Here is a 23,970-nt window from a genome sequence, read left to right as displayed (position 1 = left end):
ACCAGACGGGTTTATTACTATTCCATCACCAACTGTTCTCATGCCCACTTTGCCACCAAGCACATCAGTGGAGTGGGTTTTTTCCCGACCTGCCAGACGATGCCGAACAGAGCAGTGTAAGCTACTCGTAGTCCACCATGTCCAATAACTCCACCCCTAGTGAGGACCCTCCTTGATTAAGAGGTATTAACTTGTTGAATTTTACTGTAGTAAAAACATTTGTATATATAGCTTTTTACTTCCAATATACAGTGTGTCCCAAGAACAAAGGTCAATATTCTGAGATATTACAGAGATGTTCAATTGGAAGCAAAAAACTTCATATGTTTATATGCCCTATTCTGAATGGTTTCTGAGATAGGGCACATTTAATGTACATTTCTTTTTGGGCCAGTGGTGCTCACGTATTTGTCTTACCTAACCAACCTCACTGACATTTTATTCTAGTCCAACCTACCTCCTTGCTTTCAAGCCAACTACTTGGGATGTCTTTCTCCCATTAAACTGGTCTGCTGAATGTGTAGCTTTTCATGGTGTGTTGAGAGCGAAGTAGTGTGAGGGACTGACAGCATATCAGAGAGAAACATTGGTTAACTGTGTGTGTACACGTGCTGGCTAAAATGCCTCATGTTTATGCTAATGAAAAATATGCACATATGGTGTATGTTTATAGCTTCTGCTGTCATAGTGGTCCTGCTGCTGTATAAGGGCACCGTCAGTGTTTTCCTTCCTATCAAATTTCTGACTGTAGAAGGTTTACAAGAATTTTCAGAGCATTGCATGAAACAGACATTCTTCCAAGTTCCTATTTTTCTTCTGAATGTGTAGTTCAATAACCTGTGGAGGAACAGAAACACAGTGTTGAAATGGTGCGCCATAGCCCTGCTACCAGAAAATGGCAACTTTCTGCACCTATCAATGTCCCACAAACATGTGTATGGTGAATATTACATGCGGAAAACTTGTACCCATTTCACATATTGTGTGTCCACAATCTTCACATTGATGACAATGCCACACAGCTTGAATTTTGTCACTGGTTAAATGAAAATTGTCATCTGCTTCCATTAATACTATTCCCTGCTGAAGATCAAGAACACATGTAATAAGCATTGATTTTTGCAGGAAAATCTGCATGCTATTCCAAACCAATTTCCAAGTTTGTTTTTCGATCAACAGTTTGGTGTGGCATGATTGGAAATATGTTGAAAAGTAAAATCATTTTAGGAGAGAGCAAATGACAGGACAGAATTACTTGCAATTGTTTTGGAAAACTCATTTTTTGAACACCCTGAGGGTGTTCCTTTGGCCACACTGACTTTAATGTACCTCCAGTATAACGGAGTCCCCTCTACATTATAGCAGACATGTGAGGGAACACCTGAACTGTACTTATCCTAAATGCTGAATTGGTTATGGTAGTACAATTAGCTGGCCACCAAGATCAGTAGCCCTTATGCCATTAGATTTTTGTTTATGGGGTTGGATGCACTCTGAGGTGTACAAACAAAAGGTGGACACAGGAGATGAACTGCTTGGACATATGACAGACGCTTCAGCCTTCATTAGGGAAAGTGCAGAGGCACTCAGACAAGCAACACAACATGTTCTCCAAAGAGTGCATACATGCACTGAAGTTGATGGCGGGATATTCAAACATTTATTGTGAACCGTACAACAGCTGTAATATGACACATATGATAATACTTAGAGGCGAATGTGTTAAAAAATACATATTTTTCAGTCAATACTTTGCAAAATGCATGTTGTATTGTTTACTAATTGTTGTACATGTGTAAACCAGACAAACATTAAGTGTGTTCTACCTCAGAAACCACTTGTAATATGAAATTTTTGCATCAGACATTCATTCCCATGTTACCCCTGAATATTGACCATTCCCCATGGGACACCCTGTGTTAGACATACTTGTGATAAAATGTTACGTATGCAAATTTGCATACATTAATGGCAAGACTTTGATATTATTTCATCATACTGTAGTAACAAAATCAATAATTGAAAACACTAAATTTCTTACAGAGAATAAAAACTCTTAAAGATTATTGTAACCAGGTTCCTGCTTAAAACTTTCCCTTCTGAGGCATTATTCTTCTTCATAAAATTGTCTGAAAGGATTAATTATGATGATGATGATGATGATGGTGATGATAGGAATTGGAGAAAAGTATATATCGGCAAAGTCAATGCTGATGCAAAATAATCAAAAGCAGCATTGGTCATCAGGAAGTGGTTAATGAGAACCAATTAGTTGCTGCAGGACAACCTTGTAATCAATAAAAGTTTCAAGTATAAACATTTAGACAACATGAGTGGAGTGGTAGAAGGCAAGATTATGTTTTGGTGTTAAAAGTGCTTCTTTTAAGTACCAATATCAAGGCATGGTAAGAAATTATGGAAGAAGTTGCTCCATTGTGGAGAATAACTTTGGTATTGAGATATGTCTATGGACATTTAAAGTGTGTCATGCTCAGTCACAATGTTAAGTTCCCCTCGCAATTAGGAGAAGATTTACAATGGTGAAGTAGGTCCAAAATGGACTGAGAAAACTGTTGTAAAATTATATCAATGTGTGAAGAGATAACACTATCACTGTATAACTTATATATGCAAGTGGGACAAAAACTTTCCAATAGTAACATGAAACATCAAGGAATATCATGGGAAAGGAGGAGCTACGGAGGGGAAGAAGAAGTTGGGGATGGTGGAGGGAGAAGAGGGGGCAATAATAGAATGTGCTGAGAGATGAAGGGCTCTGAGGGATGAAGAGAGAGGTGAGAGGTAAAGGATGGAGGAACAGGGGAGAGGTATTAGCAATGAAGGAGTGATGGGGAAAGGAATGAGAGAGGGAGGGCAGAGCATGGAGTGAGAGGCAAGGGAGAAACAATACGGAATAATGGAGAGAATGAGGCTCAAAGGAAGGACAAGAGGCCCGAGGAAGGAATTGTTGGCCAAGAAAAGGAGTAAGAGAGATAGGGAGGAAAGGATGTAAGGTGGGGCAATGGAGGGCTGCAGGGAATGGAGAGAATGAAAGGCAGTTGAAAGATGAGGTGATGATAGGAATTGGAGAAAAGTATATATCGGCAAAGTCAATGCTGATGCAAAATAATCAAAAGCAGCATTGGTCATCAGGAAGAATGAATAAGAAGGAGGTGATTTTGATGGACAAAGGCGTCATTGGGGTGGGAGGGCATGGGAGGGAGTGGAAGGTATGGAATAGAGGGAAAGGTGAGGGATGGAGGGCAAATTGAGCGATGGAGGGGAGAAAAAGAGACCGAGAAAAAAGAGGGAGAGAAAAAAGGAGGGTTGGGGATAATGAAGGAACAAGGGATAAACAGCACGATAAGGTAAGGATGGCAGAGGAAAGGAGGGGAAGATGGCATGGTGAGGGGGAGAAAATAGGGGAGGTTGATGGAAGGAGAGAGTAACAAGGGAAAGAGGATGATGGAAGGAGGTGGGGAGGGATGGAGGTGTGAGGTATAAAGTCAGGCTTACACATGCAACATAAGTGATGCCACTTGGCTGCCCCTTGAGTGGCTGCACCAACATTACATGTGGAAACACCTTAATTCTTGTGGTGCCACTCAAGTGACACCCCTTTTAGCCATGCCATGAAAGACTGCTGCTTTAACTTTGTGATGCTGCTCTCTTTCCCCAATTAATTCCACTGATTAGTGTCAGAAGCAAACTGTGCAGCCACCATCTTGATTCCAGTGCTTCCGAAGCTAATACGTGTAATAGGTGGGTTTCACATTTATACTTATGTATTATGAAAATATGTTGCTTCAACAATAGACCGCATTAGAAATCTGTTCAAAATGCATAGTTTTTAGCACAGTTTTTGTGTTACATTGGTAGGAAGTGTGACTTCAGCATATAAAACCTTCATAATGGTTAATCTCTTTGGTGAAAGTATATGGTTGAGTGAGTAAGCAAGCATTACTGAGTAATTAGTGAAAGGTGATTTTGAGTTTCAGAACAGCTGACTGAATTCTACAAATGATGAAAATTAATGCAATACTGGGTGTATATTCAGATTCCAGTACTGGCAACTTCAATACCAATAAAGACTTGCCCAGTGGATCTGAGAAAGGGAGTAACAAGGTTTCTGGTAGCAGGATAATCTGAGACTGGATGTAACTTTTAATAAAGGAAATAAACTATATTGAAGTGTCTTTAATGCACTTGCATGAAGTGTAACTTCAAAATTCGGGATAGAATAACTAATATTTCGTTGTATTCTACTGATTTGAGTGCATGAGTGAAAATATTAGCTTTCAAATGAGCCTTCAGGGCATTGTAAATAGCATGCAACACACCACAATAGAACACTTTTTAGTTTTAAGGGGGTGACAGAAACATTGGAGAGATGACAGGCAATAACCAGATGTCAAATATCAAAGAGTAACTTGTAGTTTCACTCGGGCAAGTACTCCATCTCTAATGCATCGAATTTTTTTAACAGAGCTCACTATGCAGCTAAACAAGTACTTGAAATTTACTTTCGTCATCTGAAAGTGGTCCAAGAATGGATTTTTGTTTACAAGTGTTACTTCAATGAAAGCGTTCCTGATGCTCCAGTGTTATTTCTGTGCAAAACCTACTTCCAAATCCAATATCAATGCTTTCTCTTCTTCTTAATGGGTTTTTGGCTCAATTCTAATGCCATGGCCTGAATGATGACAACAATCAATTTTTGGCTCAATTCTAATGCCACAGCCTGAATGATTACAACAGTGTTCATCTGTCACCATATTGAAAACTGTGCAACTATAATTTTGATAGGAGTATGTGAAAACAGCAGCACTTGGTGCCACTCACGTATCAGCTGTCATGTCCCTTGCTACAGCCTCACTTTAGATGCATGTGGAAACTTGGCTTAAGGAACAGAAGGAGCGAAGTTGGTGAGTAAGAGGTAGTAAGAGAGGGAGTGCTATGGGAAGGGTGGAGGGTTGAGGAAAGAAGTGAGGGAGAGGTAAAAGAAGGGGAGGGGGAAGGAGAGACTAGATTTGTAGGGTTTTCAGTAAGTTACCCTCAACCTATGCATCCCACTTATTAATATTTCATGTCTTGAACGTTATTTCAGGCTAAATAAAGAAACTGAAAAGATTAGTGTGGTTGTTTATCTTTTATGCTTCATGGCAGTTAATGTCTAGCTTTCTGAATAATCTACAGAAAGCTGATGTCAAAGATAGTTACTATTTTACCTCAACTATAAAAGAAAACTATAAAAGAAAACTTTGTCATATATTTTCATGTGATGCTGGCATTAAACATGAAAAACTTGTACCTGTTAACATGCTCTCATTAACAATACAGTTGCCAGTAAGCAACACAGCATCACAGTTCATTGTATATCCATGGCGAGGAATCACTAAAACATCACCAGGAACTAATTGATCAGTTGATACTGTTTCAGTTTGTGCTGGACCACGCATTACTGTTACAACATCAGACGCATGTATGGTGCTTCTTAATTTGTGTTGTGTCTAAAACAGAGGAAAAGTTAGTAAATATTAGACATTAAAACCTCATTAGTTTGAAAGTGCAAGATATTCAGTTCTACAATTAATTTAATTTTGCATCATAACTGATAAACTTAAGATGAACACAATGCCCTCTCACAAGCATAAATGACAAAAGACACACATATCAAGTTTTCAAATCTCTGTCCAAGATCATATAGCACAGACAATTATAATTACATGTGTTTTTATGCGATGGCACTATAAAATTAAACATTAATCTTGAATTAAAAGTTTCCTGACTCATTGTTTCCTTAGTCTTCTTCCAGAATCTTCATTAATTTATTTTTTTCACTAGAGTTTAATTACCTCTTGCAGCAATTTCAAACAATAGCTACAATATACAAGATTCTTATTACCAACAGAAAGACAAAATGTCTCTTCAGGAAACTGCACCAAAAATAAATCATTCAAAAACTGAAGACAAAGGTTCTGTCTGGCAACATGAAACATGGCACCAAATGATGTAGTACAGTATCGTGAGCTTTGGAAACAAGTGAGCTGTTACTTTCATTTTTGAACTTCCCTTTTATTACATATAAACTGTTTTCTCTTTCACAGGTATGTTCAAACTTTTCACATTTTTAAGCCTGTCTCTCTTGGCTATTAATTTCTACAACACTATACTATGCAGTCTCTCTTGGATTAAAGACCTGAAAAACACTAATATCTAGTCTTAGAAACGTTACCACATATTTTGCTTTTAAATTTTATACTGCAATAAGGAAACCATAGAATCACAAACTTTACACACTATGATCTATTGTTTACACCACTATACCTGCTTCCTGGTGATTCCATAAGCAAAGCCATTATTTAATTATTATTTTGTTTCAATATACGGAAGTGCAAAATTCCTAAAAAGGAATAACTAGAGGACAAATCTGCAAAACTGGCTAAGCAGGAATGGCTAGAGGACATATGTAAGGATACAGAAGAATATATTGTTATGAGAAAGATATATACCGCCTACAGGAAAATTCAAGAGGCTGTTGGAGAAAGAGAAGCAGCTGTATGAATAACCAGAACTCAGATGATAATCAGCACAAAGGAAAAGTGAAAGCTGGAAGGCATATATACAGGGATTACACAAGGTAAATGAACTTGAAGGCAATATTACAGAATGGCAAGAGGACGTGGATGAAATTGAGATAGGTAATATGATACCGCAAGAACAATCTAACAGAGTACTGACAGACCTAAGTTGAATCCAGGTCGCTGGAGCAGATGATAGTCTGTCAGAACTACTGATATCCCTGGGAGAGCCGCCCATGACAAAATTGTTCCTTCCAAAAAAAGAATGGCTGACAGATGTGAATGTTATTGAACCATCAGCTTAATAAGTCATGGTTGCAAAATAGTAAAATGAATTATTTACAGAAGAATGGAAAAACTGATAAAAGCTAACCGCAGAGATCAGTCTGGATTGTGAGAAATGAAGGAACAAGTAAGGCAATATTGACCCTACGACTTCTCTTAGAAGATAGGTTAAGGAAAGTCACATCTATGTTTATAACATTTTTAGACTTAGAGAAAGCTTTTGACAATGTTTACTACAATACACTCTTCAAAATTCTGAAAGTAGCAGGGTTAAAAAACAGGGAGTGAAACGCTATTTACAGCTTGTACAGAAACCAGCGTCGAGGGGCACAAAAGGAATGCAGTAGTTGACAGGGAGTGAGACAGGGTTGCAACCTGTCCTTGATGTTATTCAATCTATACATTGAGCAAGTAAAGAAAACCAAAGAAACATTTGGAGATTAAAGTTCAAGGAAAAGAAATAAAAACTTTGATATTTGCTGATGACATTGGAATTCTACCAGAGACAGAAAAGGAATTGGAAGAGCAGTTGAACAGAATGGAGAGTGTAATTAAAAAAGATTATAAAATGAGCATCAACAAAAGTGAAACAAGTCAAATTAATGTGGGAGATGTTGTATGGATTAGATTTGGAAATGAGACATTAACCGTAGTGATGAGTGTTGCTATTTGAGCAGCAAAATAGCTGATATGGCCAAAGTAGAGAGGATTTATAATGTAGAATGGCAATGGCAAGAAAATTGTTTCTGGAGAAGGGAAATTTGCTAGCATCAAATATACACTCCTGGAAATGGAAAAAAGAACACATTGACACCGGTGTGTCAGACCCACCATACTTGCTCCGGACACTGCGAGAGGGCTATACAAGCAATGATCACACGCACGGCACAGCGGACACACCAGGAACCGCAGTGTTGGCCGTCGAATGGCGCTAGCTGCGCAGCATTTGTGCACCGCCGCCGTCAGTGTCAGCCAGTTTGCTGTGGCATACGGAGCTCCATCGCAGTCTTTAACACTGGTAGCATGCCGCGACAGTGTGGACGTGAACCGTATGTGCAGTTGACGGACTTTGAGCGAGGGCGTATAGTGGGTATGCGGGAGGCCGGGTGGACATACCGCCGAATTGCTCAACACGTGGGGCGTGAGGTCTCCACAGTACATCGATGTTGTCGCCAGTGGTCGGCGGAAGGTGCACGTGCCCGTCGACCTGGGACCGGACCGCAGCGACGCACGGATGCACGCCAAGACCGTAGGATCCTACGCAGTGCCGTAGGGGACCGCACCGCCACTTCCCAGCAAATTAGGGACACTGTTGCTCCTGGGGTATCGGCGAGGACCATTCGCAACCGTCTCCATGAAGCTGGGCTACGGTCCCGCACACCGTTAGGCCATCTTCCGCTCACGCCCCAACATCGTGCAGCCCGCCTCCAGTGGTGTCGCGACAGGCGTGAATGGAGGGACAAATGGAGACGTGTCGTCTTCACCGATGAGAGTCGCTTCTGCCTTGGTGCCAATGATGGTCGTATGCGTGTTTGGTGCCGTGGAGGTGAGCGCCACAATCAGGACTGCATACGACCGAGGCACACAGGGCCAACACCCGGCATCATGGTGTGGGGAGCGATCTCCTACACTGGCCGTACACCACTGGTGATCGTCGAGGGGACACTGAATAGTGCACGGTACATCCAAACCGTCATCGAACCCATCGTTCTACCATTCCTAGACCGACAAGGGAACTTGCTGTTCCAACAGGACAATGCACGTCCGCATGTATCCCGTGCCACCCAACGTGCTCTAGAAGGTGTAAGTCAACTACCCTGGCCAGCAAGATCTCCGGATCTGTCCCCCATTGAGCATGTTTGGGACTGGATGAAGCGTCGTCTCACGCGGTCTGCACGTCCAGCACGAACGCTGGTCCAACTGAGGCGCCAGGTGGAAATGGCATGGCAAGCCGTTCCACAGGACTACATCCAGCATCTCTACGATCGTCTCCATGGGAGAATAGCAGCCTGCATTGCTGCGAAAGGTGGATATACACTGTACTAGTGCCGACATTGTGCATGCTCTGTTGCCTGTGTCTATGTGCCTGTGGTTCTGTCAGTGTGATCATGTGATGTAGCTGACCCCAGGAATGTGTCAATAAAGTTTCCCCTTCCTGGGACAATGAATTCACGGTATTCTTATTTCAATTTCCAGGAGTGTAGATTTAAGCGTTACGAAGTCTTTCCTGAAGGTATTTGTCTGGAGTGTAACCTTGTATGTAGGTGAAATGTGGGCCATAAACAGTGCAGACAAGAAGAGAATAGAAGCTTCTGAAATGTGGTGATACAAAAAAAAAATGCTGAAGATTAGATGGATAGATCGTGTACCTAATGAGGAGATATTGGACACAAGTGGCTAGAAAAAAAATTTGTGGCACAACTTGACTAAAAGAAGGGATCAGTTGATATGACACATTCTGACTTTCTGAGACATCATGGAATCACCAATTTAGTATTAGAGGGGAGAGAGAGAGGAGGGGGCAGGGGGGGGGGGGGAGTGAGAGAGAGAGAGAGAGAGAGAGAGAGAGAGAGAGAGAGAGAGGGGGGGGGGGGGAGGATGGGTGGATGGTGGGGATTGTAGAGAGAGACCAAGAGATGAATACAGTATGCAAGTTCAAAAGAATGTAGGCTGCAGTAGTTATTTGGAGATGAAGAGGTTTGCACTGAACAGGCTAGCACGGAGCACTGCACTGAATCAGTCTTTGGACTGAAGACCACAACGACAACACACAGTATGATAATTATGTATCATTTGCAAAAACATTTCAGTGTTGTCCCTGTAAATTAATTCTTTAAAACAAACTTAAAGTTATCTGCAAAGTAACAATTATGCACATGAAACAGAGCAAGTAATAAATAACTAACCTTTCTGGCTTGTATTACAGACATTATAACACCAAATGCTGACATAGCCAGAATGGTGAGAGCGTAATACATGTAGTCATCTGCAAACCATAGGATAAATGACAGCAACTGGAACACATAGTATGGGTTCAGGACTTCTAGAAACAGCAATGTTACCACTGACTGCACTGGAACGATTATTTCATTTGGACCAAATGCCAAAATTCTGCAACAGATTAATTCATTGTTCATTAAAAGAATTATTTTTATATAATATACACAAACAAAACCAGTAATAATAATAACATCATGGAAGTGAAAGATAAATATAAAATTTATTAAAAAGTAAGGCTTTATAGAAGTTTTGTCCTAATTTATTCCCTCTACACCCAGAATGAAGACAGCAATGAGATTGTCAGTTGCTCCAACATCCACATGAATCCTGAGCCAATTTCATCACTTTATTACAGAGTTTTTTTCTCCTGGGGAGAACATATTTACAAATAAAATTCGAGTATGGATATGAAAACAAGTATGGGTAGTTTTGTGTTAATTGTTTCAGGTGATTTGCCAAGGCACATGTTCATAGCCTACTTCCATAAACAGAATAAATGTGCTTAATGAGTATGAATACAGAACACCTTTGAAACTGAACCCCAAGGAGATTTTTCAGCCAACAATGTCTTACAACATTTTTTACTGGTTTTTAAACACTAATTTAGTCTAAAGAGGCTTGTCATACACATTCACAGTGATCGGAAAGCTACTGAATACCTCCTCATAAATAAAGTTAACTCATCCCTTCTCTGTAAATAAAGTTAACTGGTCCCTTCTCCAAATTAACAGCCAAATTCTTTGATGTTGAGCTGCTGAGGGCCAATGTTACACATTTTCAGGTATCTATTCAAAAATAAGCAGTAGCAATTGTTTTTATGATGGCTGGCAAGCTTTCAATGGTTTATGCTCTCATTCCTGGTTTTGCATAAATTGTTTTCTGATGTCACCTCAGCTTTCTTACATTCTCCCATTCCAGGTTGGAATGAATTACCCACTCACTCATGCTCATTACACTTCATATTAACGGTATTATCTAAGACCAGAATTCATGAAGTCTACAGATGGAAAATTTCCCTGAAATAGATGTGACTGGATTTAATCAAACAATGGAAGATCCAGGGCAGAATAAAGCCCTTTGGCTGAAAGCTTACTTGTTTTACAGTCTTTTTGTTGTGCCTCTCTGTGACTCAACATATCAGCTACATGGTGAGTAGCATTGTAATTAGATTTATTTATTTCACCTGTCTTGCACTTTCATTTTCTCCCACACTTTCTGCAACTGTGTCCATTTCTTTGTTTTACTCTCACATTTCCACACTCTATATCAGATTATAAACATTATTACCATCATTGCCATCACCACTATTGCTCCCACTACAACTCGTTTACCACTTCTTCCTCCTTGACTTTTTTTACTTCAGCTACTGAGTATATAAAATTTTTCTTGAATGCTGTATTGTACCATTAGGCTATTTTTTGACAAACATCCATACCTTGACAGTTGTTCCTGCTGTGTTAATCCTTGGTGCTGATGTAGTACATTTACAAGCACACGCTTGTCTAAGCCACACAACTTATGAAAGTCCCCACTGTCCTCATCCCACACATAAGTTTGCTTCTTGCACCGAAAAAGCCGCAAAACATTGTATGCTAGAAGAAAGTAAAACTGAATGTATCTGTTACTATTATCATGCTAGAAAAACTAACAATTTATGTGTAACTTTCAAAAATTTTCCCTTACTTTGATTTCACAAATGTACTGTTAGTACACAGCAAAACACATTGCTCAACAGTGAAAAAACAACAATGACCTAAATAACGAAAATATGGCTTTACACATAAAAATTTACAATATGGAGTTTATGATATTCTTTTATCACCAAAACATTTGTATTTTACATTGCCCTGCAGTGTTCAAGTAATGGCACAATGTTATTTAAATACAAGAAACCAAACAGAATTTTTTAACAAAGCAATGCTTTAATAGGAACAATAAAATATATTTTCATAGTTTTTGGTAGTTATGGATAGAAAATTACTTACATTTAAAACTTCCTCCGCTGAAGTGTACAGCCAAGTGTGCTTTTTCAATATAATTGACATCTGTAAGCATGTGGTCATTCCAACAAGGTTCTGAGTCAAAGCCACTTGTGCCACCATTTCTGTAAATGACAATATTAGCATAAAAAACTAATCTAAAATTTAACAGACTTAGTGCATAAACTGGGTAACTAAGGAGAATTCATCCCCAGTCACCTAACACAGCCAGTCTTTTTATTTTCTAACATAGATGAAAATGCAGTAATAATACATATTCTCCGGGGGGAAAAAAGTTCACACCTGCTCCTTGTGGAATCCAGGAACTTAAAATATTGCTGTTTATCTTAACTATAAGAAAATTAAGTATGAGAATATGTGTGAGAGAAATTGCAGTACATAATCTGAAAACAATTAATCCACATAAAAATGGTATTCTTCTAACCCAGAGAATTTCTATAAAAGTAACTCAATCCCCAAAGCCAAAAGAATTTTTCAATTGTGTATTGAGAGTCATAGTTATTAACAGACACGGGTTCTATGAGGAATTTTATTTAACATGACAACTCCTGTTTAAATCATAAACAACTCTGGACACACATTTTCCATTTTTCCCAGTTACTGTAGTTCACAGATTTCCACCAGGAAGCTTGTGCACACACAAGAACATTATTATACTCATTAAGCCTTAACACTTCTTTTTATTCTACACAGATACACTTATAATATGGTAACAGTCATTACCAGTCTTGGCCATAAATTGGCCATCATCAGAGTCTTTACATAATACCTATGACGTATTGAATAGGAAGATGCCCAACATATGGTCAAAACTGAAATTGTTGTTATTATATTCTATACATGATTATTTTTTAAATAAAAAGAAGTTATGTCAACAGTTGGGAAAGATCTTGCCCACAGGAGGACTTGTATACTTGTGGAACTGTGATCAATAAAATTGAATTAGATTTGTAGAATGGTGGCAAACATTTGATCTTCAGGTAATGATGACAAACAGAAGTTTGGCAGTCACCGGCTAACATGAATGGTAAGAAATAGATTGACCATGGTGCAATCTCTAGCTGAACAATAAAGGATATTATGAACATCAAATCAAATGATTTGAAAATTGTATGTAATGAGATGAATAAACCACATAACATAACATAACATAACTGAAACGTGCCACATTTGAATCTGATCTTTGCCATTCCTAGGCTAATGTGAATTTGTTCCTCTCTAGAAGATTCCTCCAAAAACTGGAAATAAAATTCAGAGACATCATATGGTAAAACTTACGATCGGGCAAGAAGTTAAGGAGCAGCACCACTGGAACTTGACCTCTAAATCTGAGATTTGGACTAACATTGCATTCAGCAGGCAGCCAATGTGACACTCCTGACAAGTCCTAAAGAAAAACTCCAATCGTGGAACAAAATATGTGACAATACACTGGATCAAGGAACAATTTCCAGGAAAAAGTTGACATTGACGAAGGAACAGAAACATTTTGATTCAAGGAAAGTTGTAGCTCGAGTGTTTTGATGTGTAAAGTAATCATATTGGAAACAACAGACAGAGCTGATACATCACTCATCAGGATTTCTTGAAGTACAATGTCAGGGACTTTTATCAAACCTTCAGGTTTAGTGTGAAAGGGTATCAAGACCCTAGTCTGTGTTCTACAGATGACACTGAAAATCTAGTCCTGAACAACATGGCAAATTGCAACATTTTGGCTCAGTATTTCAACCAACTACTCAACTGTGATGAGACAACAGAGAGCTTACCCATCTTCCTTACTGTTCAATGTCTGTCTAATTCTCAGCCACCTTGTAATACAATAATTAAGCAGATCATAGAGAACATGAAAGAAAATGAAGTAGCTGACAAAGATCCTATTATGGTGGAACTACTGAAGCTATTTAATGAAGATTCTCTTTAAAGAGATCTGACGAATGGGTACAACAATAGCTAAATGGCTGTCAGTACTTACCCATAGGAGATAATAAGAATGTCAACAATTTTGGGAGTATATGAATAATGCCTGTTCCTTATGAGATTCTTTCTAAGGCATTCCTAAACACAATAGGAGTTCAATGTAATAAATGGTTGGTGAGTACCAGGTTTGTTTCAGAAAGGAGTGCTCCTATCCAGAACAAATTTTCAGTCTGAAGAACGTCATCAGATATAAGACTACAGGGAGGCTTGACTATGTGGTTGTATTTGTTGACTTCAGAAAGGCATATGTGATAAACTGAGAGTCATTACTAGATATCATGAAATAATTTGGAGGGGATGACATGTCCAGGAACGTGATTAAAGAGACTCTCACTCACCTTTACAATTCTAAATGTGAAATTCAAGAACGAAATTTCACAGACCTTCGAGGTAAAGTCTCGGGTCAGGCAAGGAGATTGATTTTTATCTGCCAGTTTTCAGTTGTTTCTAGGAAAAGATTATTCAGGAATGAAGAAAAATGCTGAACAAAAAAGGTTGGAGATGAAGATAAGTTTTAGTTAAGGCCCAAACTCAAAGCAATGTATGTATGTTAAATGAATGGCTTTTGCAGATGACATGGCCATTTTTGCCAACAACATCAGTTAAGAGCTCAGGAACACAAACCATCTTGAGAAGAAGAGCATCAGTGATGAATCAGAATATGTGGTAACTGACCATAGGAAAAATTGGAAGAATCAAGATGTTTAAGTACATACATGAAGTAATCCAACAAAATGGGCTAGAGCATGAAATGGTCAGTATCTAGATCCAAAATTAGAGTGGGTGTATCAAGCAACTAAAAACATATATAAGAGAATGCTGAGTGTAGGAGCCAAAGTAAGACATTGCAGCACTGTTGTATGATGAGAAGATTTGTATGTTATGGAGAAGCTGTGCATGAATCAAGAAGGACAAGTCAACCAGTTGCGTAAAAGGGAACACAAGATACTATAGAATTTCTTAGGCAACACATACGTTGATGGAAGGTTTGAATGGGGTACAATAGAGTAGTGTACAGCAAGATGGAACCAATAACTACAACAATTAAAAAGAGAAGATTACTTTCCTATAGGCACATCCCCCATGTGGATATATTTCACAAAAAAAAAATCAGGAATTTTCTAAATCCGAAGTTATCTAAGTTAAGATGGTTCCAAGAGTGTGAGAGAGATCTATGAGAGGTGAACATTGCTGCAGGCAAAATAAATTACAGGGATGCTGTCAGGATAATAATGAAAAGCTATCAAGGTTTTATGGTACAATCAGATCCCAGAAGATGGAAAGAGCCTTTAACAGAGAAGCAATTAAGAAAGTGCTGGTTCATAGACTCAAGTGATACTAGTAGAATTTTGGTACCACGCGCCGCGGAATTTGAATCCACACCAGACGTCACGGACATCGAAGACCCATAGAGCTCGCTGCACCGTAAGTTGTGGTGGCGCGCACCTCCTGGCCTGCTTTTAGTGTGGGGGTGCCACAGTGGACCATGTGGTCTTAGCGGCCAATAGCGGCGCCCCCGAGAGCGTACTTAAGCGCCGGCCACTCGCTCATCCAGTCAGTCTGATCTCGCTTACGTTGGTTTACACCTCGCTTGCGCTAGACTGCTTTCTTCCTGGTTCGTGTACAAGTTTGTTTCCTTGTGACTCTGTTGTTCAGTCTTCTCATATTTGTTCTGTCCTACGTTGGTCGTGTCTGTCCTTTTCTGTTGTGTTGTTGTTCGCGGGCCTCTCCACTGGTCCCACCGCGCCTTCCGTCAGTGCTACCCCGTGACCGTCCTGGTCGCAGTTACAACAAGAATGCCAAAGATGGCAGATGAACAAGATCTAGGCACTGAAAACGAAACTGGCTTTTACACCCATTCCACAGCAACTCAATTCGCAATTTGATTGGTGTGGGGGAGGGGGGCAGGAGGAGGTGTATAATATGTCACTCACTCTTCTCTGTATACAAGTGTCATTTTTTCCAAAACCTATAAAGCCCTTGAACTAAAAGGAAGTGATAAACAATCAAGCAAGTAAGCAATGATTAACAATGTTGGACATAAACAGAGTAAAAAAAAGAAACAAACCATAATAATTGATGATGGCCCATGCAGCCACTACTCCAATTGTCCCATCTTCCATGACATCCTTGCATCTACATCCTATACCCTCAATTACCTCCCTCTCCCCCTCCCCCAAATTCCAGTTCCAGACTTACCACATGCACACAAAACCATTTATGCATAAAAAAAGAAAGACGAGACAGAAGGCACATTTTTAATCCAATAAGAGTCAAACCCTTTCATTGTACCTCACTTATTGGCTAATATGATAAACAAAAGAGGAATGAATGTCACATTCTGATTGAAAACCACAAAACATAATAAGTCTGAATAGTTCACTAAGGTGATTGACAACATTGAAAAATTATACACAAACAGAAAATAGATGTTTGTGTATGAACTAGTGGCGTGTGAGGTTGTAAACAATGAAATGTTTGTTTAGCTGTTAGAGAAACAAATGAAGTCTACTGTTGATTTAGAAATAGATCTGAGATGAGACAATTTTGAAAAATAGTGAAATTAATAAGCATTAAAAATCTGGGAAATATGGTTCAAAAGTTGTTTACAACATAAATAACAAAAGTTAAAACTGAAAGTCAAATGTCCAAAATATTTTCAGTAATATTTACCACATATCTAATGCATTTATTACTTCCAGTTCTGCATCACAGACACATTTCACAACTCAGTTATCAAAATCTTGCAGGCAGAAAAAACAACAGTTCCAAATTATATTTTTTCAATTCTCTCCACATCACCACCATCCCTTTTTATTTCCATTCACATTTCTTTTCCATCATAAACAAGTAGACTGGACTCAAACTTTGTCTTCAGGTCCATCAATAATCACTGTATTTCCAGTACATGTACTTTCTATTAGCAGTGTACCTCTAAGACAATGATACTCTTACAAGTCATACTTAGTTTTTTCTTCCTCCACTCTGAAGCCTGTTTTTGAATAAGATACTGTCAATTCAGGCAAATGGTGGCACACTGGGACTAATGCAGCTTCACCAGAGCCCCGTCAGCCGTCACTCTTCAGGGTTCCTGTAGGGTTTTTACAGCTGTTACAGCAGTGCAGAGCACAGGGCATCTTTACTGAATTTCATCCCTACAGGCATTCCCCTACTCTGTGCCGTTGCCCGTCTCCCGCGAACTTGGACGTGGGGTTGGCCTTCTGGGAGACACTTTGCATGTAACAGAAGTAAAGTCATTAAGATAATACTCCATCCACAGTCATTTCTAGCTCCATCATTCTATGAAGGAAGCATTTAATAATGAAGCTTCATTTTTGGTTACTCTCCTGTTTTCCCAAACTATTACATCTTTAAACTTTCAACTGTGAAAAAGATTGAGGCAACAATCTGGCACGATAAAATACTTCCTTTGACCACTGAAGATGTCTGCTTACACAAGCATTGTTATGAAGAAGATAACTCCAAAACAAATAGTGAACATCAGTGATAGCTTAATATGGAAAGTTTTTGTGTAAGTTTACTATGTCAGTAACATACCCAATATTCCAGTAATTGTGTCCCAAAGAAAGGAATCAGCAAGGAAAAAATCTCTGTGCCCATTTTCTCCTACTATTTTTAATTGCAAGCAGGCTTTAGACCAACCACAGTAGATATCAAAATCTGACAATTACATGTGCTAACCCAGTAAGCCAATATGTTGGTTTAAATAAATAAATACTGTGGGATTGTCTGTAGTTTTTGAGTATCAGTACGTTTCATCAAGAATCCAATGATGGAAAATCCTGCATATATATGAGGATACTTCATTACTCACAAAATAGACAAAACACACACACACACACACACACACACACACACACATTATGGTCATGGACATGTATTGGTGTTGACTGAATTACTATTAAAAATGAACCAGCCAAGAAAACAGTACTTCATGAATTATACTCCTAAATAGGTCAGTAAAAAGTAGTACAAAGCATTAAAATGAAGCTCTAATGGGGGATATGACCATCTCAAACAAAAATACCCACTTCTGTAATCTGAAATTAAGATAATGATCATGTTGGACTTATATGCATTGTTAGCTGGATACAGCACTCTACAAAAATTTGACTGTTTTCACTTGCACATTGCACAGATCTCAAACATAGCATTTAAGTAAATGTTAGTTTTGGCTATTATTATTCGAGGTGCAACATCACAGGCCTTCATAGTGACATTTTTTCCTCAATTTACAGTAAATGATATATAGCAGAAATTGGATATTATCTTCTATTTTTCAGTCTATGGCCATTTATTTAGATGGATATTAAAATAACTGAAGCATGTATGTTCCAGAACATGTTATCTACATTTACATCTATATTTCACAAAACACTTACTGATGTGTTGTGGGGGCTGCTTGTGGTACCACTATATCTCTCAATTTTTTCCTGTTTAATTAGCAAGGTTGTTAAATTCATCATTTATGTTATGTCATTTGTTACTACAGTGAAAGAAGTATATTAGGCAGTGTGGCCATAGTGGTTTAGCAGGTAGAGCACTAGACTCTGGCCCTGGAGGTCACAGATTTGATCTTTGATAGGGGTGGAGTTTTTCCTTGTCCCAGTCTCTCCAGGATGCCCACAAGTCCACTCAGTCTCTATCAAATGAGTGCCAAACATCTGTCCTGGGGGCAAAAGATGGCTGGGGCAACAGGCTTGCTAACCTACCCTTCATATCATCACAGCGAAGAAAGCCTGTACTCTACCTATAATTCTGCCAGTAGCCCGGTCACAGACTATGCACCACAGACTTTATCCTGTTGGTGTTAGGCAGTAATGATCCTTTGGTTTGTAAGGCTCTAAAGTTGGTATATTTTCTGACAGATTTTTTCCTTGTAGTAAAGGTAGTGATGTCATATTTCCATTCTCTGTAACACGCAACACTTTACCATCAAATCAAATGGTGGTGCAGGCGCCCACCCAGATGTGATGGTAATGGAGCACTCATGATGTCAACTAGCACCCAGCTTATGAACTCCATGCCCCCAAACCCTAACCCACACCTTGCTTGCTGACCTCCCTGATGTGCTCTCAATATGGTACATCCAGTATTTTACATTACTGATGCTTTTAATCTTCATTGTTCTTATAGCTTCACTTTTATTCTTGAAATACCTCCAGCTTTATGTAGTTCTCAGAATATTATGAACATCCTCATCTTTTCTTCCTATATCCCTTAGCAATTTCAATTACTATATATTCAGTCAACACTGGTTAAGTATTCACAAGAAAAATGTATTAATGATGCTTTACTTTTACATTCTCATGATGGCTGCTGTCATTGTACCCTCATGGTACAGCACAAATGAATTGTAGGATTCGTTTAAAAAATTATATTAGCTCTGCATTCAATCTAAATATCAATAACTGATGAAACAGAGTAATGAGCACAAGTGGAACTTTACACTTTTTAGTATTCAGTCAATTATAAATAATCTTAGACGTTATAACTCACAAGGCTCTGTCAGCTCTCACTGTTTTCACTGTCTTCACGTAGTACCGCCGATGTCTTTTGTGGTACTGCTCCTATAATGAAATCAATAACACAGAAGTGAACCAACTACACACAGGAAACTGCATAACTTCACTCTGCAAGTGCAGTAGTTGTAAATTACAGACTATTACATTTTTACAGTATGAAACTTGGGAGTGAGATGTGAAAGTATATTCATGTTTTTACCTCTAACAACTAAGTATATATGGTGAACTTATGAATACATGAATTATATAAAATGGGAATACAACTGAGAAAATAATTACAATTACAAATACTCACCTTTCTGTGTCTTTGAATATAGGAATTATTAGACATGATACAAGAGAAAAATGTGCACAACATAATTAGGAAAAGAAAAAGTGTGAGAGCACAATGGATTTTAGTATTAAAAAGGAATAAATAAAAATAACATCTTATCAGAAACACCAAAACTGAGATGCAGTTGATAACACACTATACACATGAACCAAGTTGAGAGTTTTCAAACCACCTCTATCATTATTTTCTCCAAATTAGCACCATAAGAAAAAAACCAGTTTTCCAAAAGTATGAGAGTAAATTTATGACTCTCTCTCTCTCTTTGTTTGTGTGTGTGTGTGTGGGGGGGGGGGGGGGGGCACACACGTGGGGAAGGAAGAGAGGGAGCTCTGAAGGAAGAGTTTGTCCAAATATTACCCAATTTCAGGCATATTAACACTACAGTACAAGAAGAGAAGAAAAAGAAGACGACAATGCAACAGAAGTAAATAATACTAAAAAAAACAGCAACTGCACAACTTGTAAATGGTTACTGGCTTACCTTTTTGTTATCTGTATTTATACTGGGGAATTTCTTGTTTGTATCACAAAGAAAGAAGAGTGGATCATAAACAATTTATTCATTTTCCATGACAAACATATAAAACAAATACAGATAGTTACTATGGGGCCACTAATGTCATGTCAGGGGTGTACTACAAATGCAGAAAAAGGTGCTATGAATAATGTGCAAGGTTGGTCCAAAGGAACACTGTCGTCCCTTATTCATCAAAATGAAAATGATGACAGTGATAAATCTTTACATTTATGCATCACTGATACGTGCTAAAAAGATCAGAACAAAATTTAACACCAGAGAGAACATACACTTTCATGACACCAGAAATAAAGAGAGCACTAACATTCCTAGACATAGGCTGACAAAAACAGGCAACTCTCATAAAGTGAACTGTTTGAAATTATTTAAAAAAATACCACATACTGCACTCAATACACCTTTCAATAATTTTCAAAGTAAACTGCACAAATGGTTAATAGACAATCCATACTACAGTCTCAGAGAATTCTTGATACTTGTAACATAGAAATTGAGCATTAGCCGATGACTGCAATACTGTACAACTGATTAATGTAGCATAAATAATTTGTACTTGTAATGCAAACACTAACCAATACAGTAAATCTTCTGTATCTTGACATCATTATAAAGCCTATTTCAATGCATGCGATCAATGGCAAATAAAGAATCTGAATCTGAACTGCTTGAAAGAAAGTGTACTTCTTAGATAAGATCACTTGTAAACAACATTTATTGTCAATTACCGGTTTCAGTAAGCACGATTACTATCTTCAGATCTTGATAAAAGGTTACTATATGTCTCCTATATCCTGGCTGCAAAGATGTACACATTAGTGTTTGCTATGAGCTATGAGCATCTGGCAAATTATTCTGCATATTGTGGTTTTAGCCTTGACTTGGTGATGCATCATTCATCTCGTCCCACACATTCCTGGCATTGTTTTAGAAAGAGTACTTGTAGAGCTGGTATAGTAGACATTTAATAACCATTTATTGAGATCTGAAGATGGTAACCATGCTTACTGAAACCAGTAATCAACAATAATAGTTGTTTACAACCAATCTTGCCTAAGAAGTTCACCTTCTCTCAAGTAATAAGAATATCACATGACACAACTGCTTTCTTCTCTCTCACCTCTAACATTCCTCAGAGATGTCAATAATGACCCTATGAGATCTCTTGTCAGTTTGCCATTCAACACTGAATCACAATGAACTCCTTATTCATTTTACAAGCTGAGTAATCTCTCAAATAAATCACTCAATTAGGTGATTATTAGCTCTGCCCTTTTGACAGTTTCCTTGGCTTCCCTCTTGATTTGTTGGCAGTGGAACATACTAGTATTTTAAGATCGTTTCTACCGTAGATACACTATGGACTTTCTCTGTCATCTGACTGGTCATGGGCCTTCTTGCATGTATAGTAACTCTTGTGTTTTGCTCATACTAGTTTTGCCTTCACTTAATTGGTTGCTGTTCTCAGTGTAGATATCTAAATCATCTGTTCGCTATAATGAGTCCTACTTTTGTAACTTGTAATTTTTCAGAGATGTTTGGGATTGTGAGACTAATACCTTCTAACAATCTTCCATGGCTTATTCTTCAAATCTGTGAGAAACTTTTATTTTAGAAGCTACAGTCCTGCTACTCACTGCTATGTAGTTTCTAATTCAGGAGTAACAAATACTTGATGACACCATATTGTAACAATAAAACTTCAGAAATCTTTAACATATCCTCAGTTGTTGTGTAGCTTTAAGGCATGACATTTAATACAGCTTCACACATTTTCTGCTATCACTACACACAGACATTTTTCTTCCTTCCTGGAGGTGCTGATTAACAGCCACAACTACTGTTGATTCTTTCTATTCATCCATTGTTGCTTCCTTTGTGAATGCCCCAACACTCTACTAAAGTACTGCAGCTATTTTTGTGCAACAGACCAAAGTCTTCATCTGATTAGTTTATATAAACTCTCTCACTTAACTAGATATTCTAACTTGAGAAACATGACATCATTTCACCAATATCCTGTGTCATAATCAAAACTGTTCACTTCACCAAAGAAGCGTAAAAAAGCATATTTTACAACAAAGCTTCCTTTCCTCTATATTTAAAAATAAAATCTCAAAAGAAAGAAAGAAATGAAAAAAAAACTCTAGTTAAAATAAGTTCAAAATAAAAAACACATCACACTATGTGAAAGACAGTGTGTTACTACTTCTTGCAATTATGTGGGGCCGTGTGTCTTTGAGGCGTCAAAGTGTCATTATTTCAGTTCTCAATGTAAAATGATTTTTAGCCACCATAATTTGTGAGCTTCAGTACTTTTGCCCTAGCTAATCATTTCACTCTGAGAGTTCTGTATGTGATGTGCATTTTGGAATGTAGCTTCAACATCTAGCACTGATATTTGAGTTGATATGCATTTGATGATGCCAGTCTTGTTATCAGAATGTTCACTACGGATGACAGTAAGGAGACATGTCTGCTGCTGTACATGGGACACTGTCACATATTTCTGGCTCAACTTTTCAAGAGAATATCAAAAGCAGAAGCTGTGCCCCAATGTGGAACATACCCCTCCATCATCAGTTGCCAGGAGAGAAAGTTTTAATAAGCATCTAATGTGGGACTAAGGGAGCAAGAGCAAGAGAGCGAGTGAGAGAGAGAGAGAGAGAGAGAGAGAGAGAGAGAGAGAGAGAGAGAGAGCAAACGCATGTCACAATATATTTCCTCTCTTTCTGTGCAGAATGTATTGCTCAGTCACCTTTTTATATACACACTACTATCCACCTGCATAGCCAAAATCGTAATGCAAGCCTGTGCGGTAGGCTGGTTCAAATCTAGGAGATTGAAGAAATTTTCACCACCAGTATTTAGCTGGCAATGGGAGGGGACGTGGTGGCATAAATTCTTTATCACTACACTTTGTGCCAATACCTGGATTACATACCAAAAATCTCTACAACATTTCACGAAATGAGGGCATACGGCACTGTTGGTGGTGATTCGTCTGTCAGATGGGGACATTTAAGCCCAGCAGGCCCTATGGTGCCATTTGAGAAGAGTAAGCCATGTAAAAGCATTGGGCTTACCCCTCCCCCTTATCTCATCATCATCATACTACACAAACACGATGTCTCACTACACACACCAATTATGGTCACCTACAATCAACAGGTATACTTAACGCACAATCCTCACACTTCATGAAGGAAATGTGTTGGTGGGCGAGAGTGAATGGAAAATCTTTCCTGGTAGGTGACTAAATCTATCTCTCAGGGTAACCTAGTCAGCAATGTCATACGATAATCAGTCAATACACACTACTCTAACAAGGTACAACCATTTCTTTATGTAAAAGCATTCTCCCCTCCCTCAAGTTTACATACAGTTTTATAAACATATCCATCAATGACTACTTACAGCAACCAACACTTTCTCAGCACTCTGAAGTGAGCATCTTTTGTGTGTAGACTTGAGCATCCAGGTTGGTTTCCAGTGGAAAAGTAATCTTGCTAGTCCACATGTGAGCAGTATCAGCGTCCATGTCCCAGCAGTTTTCCAAGGACACTTCTTGTATCCATATATTTCCTAAGGAAAATACATAATTATTAACTATATGCCAATGACATAATGACAAATTACAATTCTTTTGTTATAATGCTATTCACAGGGTGTATACGACCCGGGACAACCGGGAGATCTGGGAAAAACC

General features: G+C 38.5%; 1 protein-coding gene across 2 annotated transcripts in view; it reads right to left on the bottom strand.

Annotated features, from left to right (window-relative positions):
* LOC124721089 (polyamine-transporting ATPase 13A3-like) overlaps window positions 1-23,970 on the bottom strand; it is a 191,568-nt gene that overhangs the window by 95,603 nt on the left and 71,995 nt on the right. Inside the window, exons 4-9 of one of the 2 annotated variants that reach the window (XM_047245900.1) lie at window positions 23,679-23,846; window positions 19,367-19,437; window positions 11,852-11,970; window positions 11,302-11,458; window positions 9,773-9,977; window positions 5,312-5,510 (exon numbers count right to left, since the gene is read on the bottom strand). In XM_047245900.1, coding sequence (XP_047101856.1) covers window positions 5,312-5,510; window positions 9,773-9,977; window positions 11,302-11,458; window positions 11,852-11,970; window positions 19,367-19,437; window positions 23,679-23,846 — 919 coding nt within the window. Of the gene's footprint in view, window positions 1-5,311; window positions 5,511-9,772; window positions 9,978-11,301; window positions 11,459-11,851; window positions 11,971-16,519; window positions 16,901-19,366; window positions 19,438-23,678; window positions 23,847-23,970 lie in introns of those variants that run through there. The other variant, XM_047245901.1, reaches the window with a different exon arrangement.

Source organism: Schistocerca piceifrons, chromosome X (assembly GCF_021461385.2).
Source record: "Schistocerca piceifrons isolate TAMUIC-IGC-003096 chromosome X, iqSchPice1.1, whole genome shotgun sequence".
NCBI classification, from domain to species: Eukaryota; Metazoa; Arthropoda; class Insecta; order Orthoptera; family Acrididae; genus Schistocerca; species Schistocerca piceifrons.
The sequence above is the reverse complement of the archived record's forward strand: the minus strand, read 5'-3'. Positions and strand labels throughout refer to the sequence as shown.